Source organism: Nicotiana attenuata, unplaced genomic scaffold (genome assembly GCF_001879085.1).
Source record: "Nicotiana attenuata strain UT unplaced genomic scaffold, NIATTr2, whole genome shotgun sequence".
NCBI lineage: Eukaryota > Viridiplantae > Streptophyta > Magnoliopsida > Solanales > Solanaceae > Nicotiana > Nicotiana attenuata.
The window spans coordinates 108434-118007 of NW_017671256.1; the positions used below are offsets into that span (position 1 = coordinate 108434).

At 37.6% G+C, this 9574-nt stretch overlaps 1 protein-coding gene and 1 pseudogene across 1 annotated transcript; both read left to right on the forward strand.

The window, feature by feature from the left end:
* Positions 1–560: 560 nt before the first annotated feature.
* LOC109207087 lies at positions 561–7062 on the forward strand (annotated as a pseudogene).
* Positions 7063–8161: 1099 nt separating this feature from the next.
* Positions 8162–8788, forward strand: LOC109207088. Its single transcript, XM_019369972.1, has one exon. The coding sequence runs from the start codon at positions 8162–8164 to the stop codon at positions 8786–8788; it is 627 nt and encodes a 208-aa protein (XP_019225517.1).
* Positions 8789–9574: the final 786 nt, after the last annotated feature.

Sequence of the window (9574 nt, forward strand, 5' to 3'; positions counted from 1 at the left end):
TGCCCCTGCTTCTACCCATTTAGTGAAGTAATCTGTAAGCACAAGTAGAAACTTTACCTGACCTTTTGCTTGTGGCAATGGACCTACGATATCCATTCCCCATTTCATAAAGGGCCACGGAGCTATGACAGGGTGGAGTAACTCAGCTGGTCTATGCATATTATTGCCGTATCTTTGACATTTATCACATTTAGACACGAAATCGTTAGCTTCTTCTTCCATCTTGGGCCAATAATATCCTGCTCGAGTCAATGTTTTTACTAGCGACCTCCCACCAGCGTGACTTCCGCAATGTCCTTCATGTATTTCCCTCATCACATATTCTGTTTGAGAAGGTCCGAGACACCTTGCTAATGGTCCACCGAACATCTTTCGATAAAGATTCCCTTGATGCAAACAATAACGAGCAGCTTTCTTTTCGAAGTGCATGAGCCTTTGTTTTGTCAATAGGCACGGTTCCATGCTGTAAAAAAGCAACAATTTCGTTTCTCCAATCCCATGTTAAATGATTAAAATTTACCTCATTCTTATCAGGTTCGAGAACGGAATGAAATAGATGTATGACTGAAGCATTTGCATCATTTGTTACGTCTGCTGCAGACGCGAAGTTAGACAAAGCATCTGCTTCTGCATTCTCGTCTCTTGGGATCTGCATTACCTTCCAAGTTTGGAATTGTTTTATTAGCTCTCGTACCTTTTCAAGATATTCTTACATTCGAGTTTCCCTGGCTGTATAAGTCCCCAGTATTTGATTAACCACAAGTTGAGAATCGCTCTTGATTATAATCTGTGATATGCCAAGTTCTCGTGCCAGTTCTAAACCTGCAATGACAGCTTCATACTCTGCTTCATTGTTAGTTATCGAATGACACTTTATAGCTTGTCTAATAGTTTCACCCGTGGGTGGTACAAGAACTATTCCTAAACCTGCGCCTTTTACGTTAGATGAACCGTCAGTGAATAAAATCCAAGTCCCCGGGTTTGCACCATTAAAAACGTGTAATTCTTTTTCAGCTTCTAATTGCATCCCCTGATTGAAATCAGCTAATACCTGAGATTTTATAGCAGTCCTAGGTTGATAAGTGATGTCGCACTCACTTAATTCTATAGCCCATTTCGCTAATCTACCTGATAATTCATGTTTATGCAAAATGTTTCGTAATGGAAAAGCAGTAACCACAGCAATGGGATGACATTGGAAGTAAGGTCTTAATTTTCTAGATGCCATAATCAAAGCAAGCGCTAATTTTTCTAGTTGCGGGTACCGTGTTTCTGCATCTAGCAAAGACTTGCTTACATAATAGATAGGAGATTGCTTACCTTGATCCTCCCGGACTAAAACAGCACTTACCGCAACTTCTGACACGGCAAGATAGATGAGTAACTTCTCTCCTACCTTTGGTTTCGCCAACAACGGTGGATTTGACAAATATACTTTCAGATTCTTGAGTGCTTGCTGACAATCTTCGTTCCATTCAAAATGATCCTGTTTCTTTAAAGCTGAGAAAAATTTGAAGCATTTTTCTGAAGACTTGGAAATGAATCTCCCCAGAGCTGCAATTCTCTCAGTTAGTCTTTGAACTTCTTTTTTACTCGTAAGTACATCTGGAATTTCTTCAATGGCCTTAATCTGTGCAGGATTCACTTCAATTCCACAGTTAGAAACAAGAAAACCTAAAAATTTTCCTGATGCCACTCCAAATGCACATTTCTCTGGATTCAACTTCATATTATATTTTCGTAAAATTTTAAACGTATCAGATAGGTGCGATATATGATCTTCTGAATGTTGAGTTGTAACTAGCATATCATCTATATATACTTCCATAGTTTTACCTAAATGTTCTTGAAACATTTGGGGTGACCAACCTTTGATACGTTGCACCTGCATTCTTAAGACCGAAAGGCATTACCTTGTAACAATAAGTCCCCCTGTCTGTTATAAAAGAAGTTTTTTCTCCATCACCTGGATCCATCTTGATTTGATTATAGCCTGAATATGCATCTAAAAAACTTAATAGTTCATGCCCTGCAGTAGCATCAATTAACTGATCTATGTGGGGCAAAGGAAAGGAATCTTTTAGACAGGTGTAATCTACACAGACTCGCCACTTACCGTTCTTTTTAGGAACCACAACAGTATTAGCTAACCAGTTAGGATATTTTACCTCACGAATTGAACCAATTTTTAGCAACTTTTGAACTTCCTCTTGAATCACCTTATTTTTGAAAGTTCCTTGTTTTCTTTTCTTTTGCTTGACGGGAGGATATGATGGATCTTCATTTAGTTTATGAGTCATCACCTCCGGTGGTATACCTGTCATGTCTGTATGGGACCAAGCAAAACAGTCTGCATTAGCTTTTAAAAATTCAATTAACTTACGTTTTACCTCCGGGCTAAGATTAGCTCTTATGTACACTTTTCTCTCGGGCCAATGTATAAATAACACCACGGCCTCTAGCTCTTCTATCGTTGTTTTGATGTTATCATTCTCCTCCAGTTCTTGAATGGTATCAGGTCTTGAAACCAGATCTGTTTGCTTTTGCTCAGATGAGGTTGTTTCCATGTTACCCTCACCTAAATTCTGTAATTGCTATTTGTCTCCACCATTAACAATTGAATCTGCAACGGAATTGATGCTCCTAGAAGTTTGTTGATCACCTCTGATTTGGCATATTCCCCATGGAGATGGGAATTTAATAACTTGATGTAGAGTTGATGGGACAGCATCCATATCATGGATCCAAGGTCTCCCCATGATCATATTATAAGCCATTTCCATATCTACTATCTGAAATTTAGTTTCTTTAACAACACCTGCAGCAAAAGTTGTTAGAACTACCTCTCCTTTTGTTACTACACTTGAATTATAGAACCCGGACAAGGTATGCGCCTTCAGTATCATTTTGTCTTCAGCTTGCATTTCACGTAATACCCTTAGTAGTATAATATTTACGGAACTTCCTGGATCAATCAAAACACGTTTTATATGTGTCATGTACAAGTAAAGATATTACCAATGCATCGTTGTGGGGGGTGATCACTCCTTCTGTATCTGCATCATCAAAAGTGATACTTTCATCTTCTAAGGTCTGTCGCACTCGCTTCCCGTGCGTGATTGTTACTTTGGAAACTTTATTTGAAGCCGTATATGTTACTCCATAAATATCCTCTCCCCCACTTATAACATTCACGGTTCTCTTGGGTGATGGGGGCTTTGGTGGTTCTTGCCTATTTTTCATGTAGGCTTGCTTACCTTTCTCACTAAATAACTCAGTGAGATACCCTTGTTTCAATAGATGGTCCACTTCACTTTGCAAGAATCTACATTCTGAAGTCTTATGCCCGTGATCATTGTGAAATTCGCACCAATGATCTGGATTGCGCTTATTTGGATTTGACCGCATCTCTTTCGGCCACCGTACCTTATCTCCCATGCTCCTCAAAACAGCTACGAGCTCGGAGGTAGTGACATTGAAATTATATCCACCAAATCTTGCCTTCAAACTTCCATCATCATCTCGTGACCCGCGTGTGTTTCGATCGTTCCCAAACCTTGATGAGGAGCCTGATTCCTTGTTCCTAGGTCTGTGATCGTACCTTTGATTATCTTGTCTTGACCGTGAGTCCTTTCCCGCAGGTCCCATGTATGGCTCGTACCTGTTTTTACCGGATCTCTTTTCATTTTCCACACGCTTTGAATGTACCTTTTCTTCTGTTTTATGTCGTAAAATAATGTCTTCTTCAATCCTCATCTTTGTGCTGTATCTGTTGTAGACATCATTCCACGTTGTTGCTGGGAATTCTCGAAGGCTTTCTTTGAGTCGCCTCGTGGCTTCTGAACTCTTCTCATTTAAATTACTAGCAAAGGCTATGGCTGCCCAATTGTCAGGTACTCGTGGCAGCGTCATTCTTTCCCGTTGAAATCTATCTACGAACTCTCTAAGCAACTCTGAGTCTCCTTGCTTGATTTTGAAGATATCTTCCATTCGCTTTTCAACTTTTTGAGCTCCCGAGTGTGCTTTGATAAATAAATCTGCAAGCTCAACAAACGAATTTATAGAATTTTCAGGTAAACGAGAATACCATGTTAGGGCTCCTTTAGTGAGTGTTTCACCGAATTTTTTGACCAAGACCGATTCAATTTCTTGCTTAGTCAAATCATTGCCCTTGACACCTGTTGTGAATGCAGTAACGTGATCTCGTGGGTCTGATGTACCATCATACTTTGGAATATCAGGCATTTTAAACTTCTTTGGAATTGGAAGGGGAGCAACACTTGGCTTCCATGGTTGTTGGGAATATTTATCTATATCCACGCCCTTGATCACGGGCGGTACTCCAGGTATTTGCTCTATGCGTTCATTTTGCTCCTTAAGCTGTTTCTGTTAGTACAAACTTTGTAAATCAGAATTAACTGGATTACCTGGGTCTCTCTCTTGTGTTTCACTAGGGGTTCCACCGGTGCCAGAATTAAACAATCTTGAACGAGGATTTTCCAAAGTGTTGTTGTTTGGAGCAGATGTAGGTGGAACAGCAGGCAATTGACGAATAAAAGCTTGGAGAGCGTTATTAACTTGAGCAGCGATAAGTTTTTGCAGAGCCTCATTCATGGTTTCAATGCTTTCAAATTGAGCCTGTCCATCCGTATAAGATCCATCAGGAGTGCCTTCACGAGATCGTCGTGGGGGGCCTCGTGGAGAACCTTGTGGAGAGCCTTGCGGGGAATCTTCCTGAAGTTGTTGGATTGTCTGAATTTCTGGGTTTCGTTGAGTGTTGTCATTGTTGTTTGACATGATTGACGCAATCAGGAAAATTAGATTTATATATGCTTGATTATCAGATTCCCGGTAACGGAACCAATTTGTTTAACCAAAAAATAGAATTTCAGTTAAAACTAGAAATTAAGAGAAAAAATCGGGTTACTGATAATCAGGAGACGAAAAGAATAAAGAATTTAGGAGAATAATAAAGCAGTAAATAAGTTTGTATTTCAATGTAAACTCAATGATATTTTGTGTCCTACAGATGTTGTGACTTTCTCCTTTTATAGTTAATTCTAAGAGAAAGTGTAATGCCTTTGTCTTAATGAGGCAATTATGAGCAATAAATGACATTAAAAGAAACGTTACTCAATCATTCTTGTTAAATACAAATTCTCTAACGTATTTGGCATTTAATGTTGAATTTGGACTCTTTTACGCTATCAGATTCATATCTTCAATTCCTTCTGATCTTCGAGCTTTAAATGATTCGAACAGGTACGAGTCTCCTTTCATCTGAATAATAGCTCGTGCCTTTAAATATCTTCTCTCCCGCATCTGTTGTTGCTCGTGCCTTCTAACTGATTACCATGCTTTGACTATTTGACCGGTCCACGTGTCATGACACGTCATCTTCAATATTTAAATTCAGCTTTTTTTCCCAATACAATCCTGACCTAACAGTATAAAATGGTATTTTATGTATAGTAATAATTAATCAATATTGGTAAGACTAATTTCAAGGATTAAAATTTTCAAGTTATGTTTTTTACAGTTTTTGTGTTTATTCATGTAGCTATGTATGGAAAGACACGATTCTTTCTACGTATTTGCCAAAGAAATAAAGTTTAGAACTTAGAAAAAGTTAGGAAAGACTATGAATTTCTACACAGTAATCACTAAATTACATAAGATTCAAGTCACAAGATGCAGTAAGAATGCCGAGGATGATTGCAAGGAAATAAAAGAAAGAGGATGACAGTAACCTTAAGAGTTTGTAACATTAGTTATTTTTATCCTATTTTGTTTTCTTTTCCGTGTCACATTAATGGCCAAAAGAGAGGTGATTTGTGATTTACAAATGGAAAACATAGTGTTCAAGGAACTTCATTTATGCCTATATCCCAAGATTGTGATAAGAAAATATTTCAGGAAGTTACAAATGTTAGGATATGTTATTTAAAGGCATCAGAGCAGCCTATACGGAATCTATATATCTTCGTTGTTACAGTCATACATAACATACCAAATTTTCCAGGGAATTAATAATCATGTGAAAATGCTAACAGAACAACATCTTCATTGGTATAAATTCCTTACACCTTCTCAAGATTTCATCAACATTCAAACATAAAATATTAATATCACTAGAAAGATTCAGGTAGCAAAAAATGGTCTTGACATTCAGTTGGAAGCTTAGCTCTACGTGTGTTGTAATGCAGGCTTCTCAAGCCACATCTCACTGCTTGTATAAAGCCTCAATTGTCCAAAAACACGAGCAGTGTTCGCTGTTGGCGCGAGTACAAAGACGATGTAGAGAAAGCAAGAAGATTCAAAATATTCAAGGACAATGCTGAGTAGATTGATTCCACCAACAAGGCTGGGATTCGGCCTTACAAGATGGGCGTTATAAATGAAGTTGCTAATTTGACAAACGAGGAATTCAGAGCAACTCACAACAGGTACAAAATGCCTTCTCAATCGTCTGAATCCACATCATTCAAGTATGAAAATGTGACTGTACCAACTACCATGGATTGGAGGAAAGAGGGTACGAAAATATGACAGCACCACATTGATTTCCTTATATGAGCATTGCGACACGAGTTGGAATATGGGTTGTCAAGGAGGTCTCATGGATAATGCATTCCAGTTTATCATCAAGAACCATGGGCTTACAACTGAATCCAATTACCCATACGAGGGAACCCAAAACGGGAAAGAAATCCAACCATGCTGCCAACATTACTGGTTACGAAGATGTCCCAGCCAATAGCGAGTCTGCTCTACTGAAAGCTGTAGCTCACCAACCTGTATCTGTCGCAATTGATGCTAGTGGACCAGATTTTCAGTTCTATTCTAGCGGATGTTTTTACTGGAGAATGTGGAACTGAGTTAGATCATGGTGTCACAACAATTGGATATGGTAAAACTAGTGATGGTACGGATTATTGGTTAGTGAAGAACTCGTGGGGAACTAGTTGGGGCGAGAAAGGTTACACTAGAATGCAAAGAAACATCGATGCTAAAGAAGGACTTTGTGGAATTGCTATGCAAGCTTCTTATCCAACTGCTTAAATTATCAGAAGTTTAATTAGTTATTCTCTAAAGACCATTGTTGGTCACAATGTTCATAATTTATGTGGTGTGCCTAGTGTTCTTATACACTCTGTATATACAATTTAAATATATTACAAACAAAAGCTTGTATGTAAAAAGACTGGCGTTGCTGATCGAAATTGTATCTTATAATTGCCTTTATGAATCTCTGTATATTGCACACTTCCGGATTGTTTCTCCATTTGAGGTTCTTACTGATAAACTTATATCCGAGTAATTTGCGTTAGGGAATTCAGAGGCTTAAAACATATATCAGTGACAATCAACTACAAAAGAGGGGGGGGGGGGGGGGGTGAATTAAGTGTTTTTAGATTGGTAAATCCTTTAGAACCAATATCCACTTGCTCAATGCAAGAAGTTGAATTTAGTATACTAAAGCAACCTGGATACTACTATTGAAACTTACGGAGAGAGAAGACTCAAGGAGTTACCATTTACCAAAATTCAAAACCAATGGCTTTTGTCCAGTCCGATCCCCTTGATACTTTCCTTGGTTAAAAGCAACAATTGAGTCCAGAGGCGGATGTAACTTGCGGGCTACGAGTTCAACTGAATCTATAACTTTAATACGCGACTTAGATATACATGTGAAAGATCATCAAAATCTTAATTAGTAAATATTACATTCTGAACCCATACTATTTAAAATAAAATATAAAGATTGTTAGAAATATGCTTTAGAAGCTGAAAATAGTAAAATTATTTTACTGTTTCAGCTTAAGAGTTATTTACTGCAGTAATTTAGTTTGAATTTGAAATAATTTTGAACTAGTCTTTAGGAGTGAACTAGTCTCTAAGAGTTTGTTATTTTCAGCAGATTTTGTGCTGATTTTTAGGTCTTTTAAATTAGTATTTCTCTTATAAATTGTAGTCCAAATGCAGTAAAATTAAATAGAATTTTCAGCTTCAGTTCCTTTTACATCTATTCCAGTATACTCTTTTTATTTTCTTATCATCTTCCCAGTTATTTCCCTTAATTTCTTTTATCAAGAAACAACAATTGGTATCAAGAGCCATCTTCTTAAGAGACCTAAGTATAATCTTTTTCTTGAGTGAGATGGAGACTGAAATGAGTTTTTCTCAATTGGCTCCTCCAGTCTTTGATGGTGAAAATTACCAACTGTGGGCAGTGAGAATGGAGACTTACTTGGAGGCTTTAGATCTTTGGGAGGCCATGGAAGAGGATTATGATGTTCTTCCGCTGCCTAACAATCCCACGGTGGCCCAGATCAAGAGTCACAAGGAAAAGAAAATCAGAAAATCAAAGGCGAAAGCAACTGTGTTTGCTGGTGTGTCTGCAACAATTTTCACGAGAGTTATGGCTCTCAAATCAGCAAAAGAAATATGGGATTATCTCAAGGGAGAATATACAGGAGATGAAAAAATTCGAGGCATGAAGGTGCTGAATTTAATAAGGGAATTCGAGTTGCAGAAAATAAAAGAATCTGAGACCGTCAAAGAATACTCAGATTGGTTGCTTGGCATTGTTAACAAGGTAAGGTTGCTTGGCACTAAATTTAGAGATTCAAGAATTGTTGAAAAAATTCTTGTTACGGTGCCTGAAAAATATGAAGTATCCATAACTACCTTAAAAGGATCTATCCAAGATTACCTTGGCAGAATTGTTAAATACATTGCAGGCATAAGAGCAAAGGAGGCTTATGAGGCAAGATGGTATGGTTGAAGGAGCCTTGGCAGCCAACCACAGAACTCAAAGCAAGGGTAATAATGCAAAGAAAAATTACCCACCTTGTCAGCACTGTGGCAAAAAAGATCATCCACAGTTCAAATGTTGGAAGAGGCCAGATGCAAAGTGCAAAATTTGCAACCAACTTGGTCATGAAGCTGTAATTTGCAAAGGCAAATATCAAAAGCATGAAGTAGATGCCCAAGTCGCCAATGAAGAAGAAGAAGATCACTTGTTTGTGGCAACTATTCTTTCAATAAAAAAATCTGATTTTTGGTTGATTGATAGTAGTTGTACAAACCACATGACATATGACAGAAATCTTTTCAAAGAGTTTACGTCTATGGGAAATAAGAAAGTCAGAATTGGGAATGGTGATTATATTCTTTCTAAGGGAAAAGGAACTGTTGCAATCCCAACAAAGTCAGGTACTAAGAAAATTTCAGATGTTCTTTATGTTCCTGATATTGATCAAAATTTATTAAGTGTTGGACAACTAATGGAAAAAGGATTTAAAGTATCCTTTGAAGATAAATATTGTTTCATTTATGATGCAATTGGACTTGAGATTTTAAGGGTTAAAATGAGAGGTAAAACTCTCATTTGATCCAACCGAAGATGAAGAATGGAAGCCCAAAGAATCTACAAAGTGCAGATAATCCTCAAAAAAAAGGACATAATGTGAAAATGAGACAAAGAAGTTGTCAATATTTCAAGAAAAACAAAATTTGGAAAGAAAGTTGACAAAGCCTCAAAGGCAAAAATGCAAAATGTGGAAGAAAG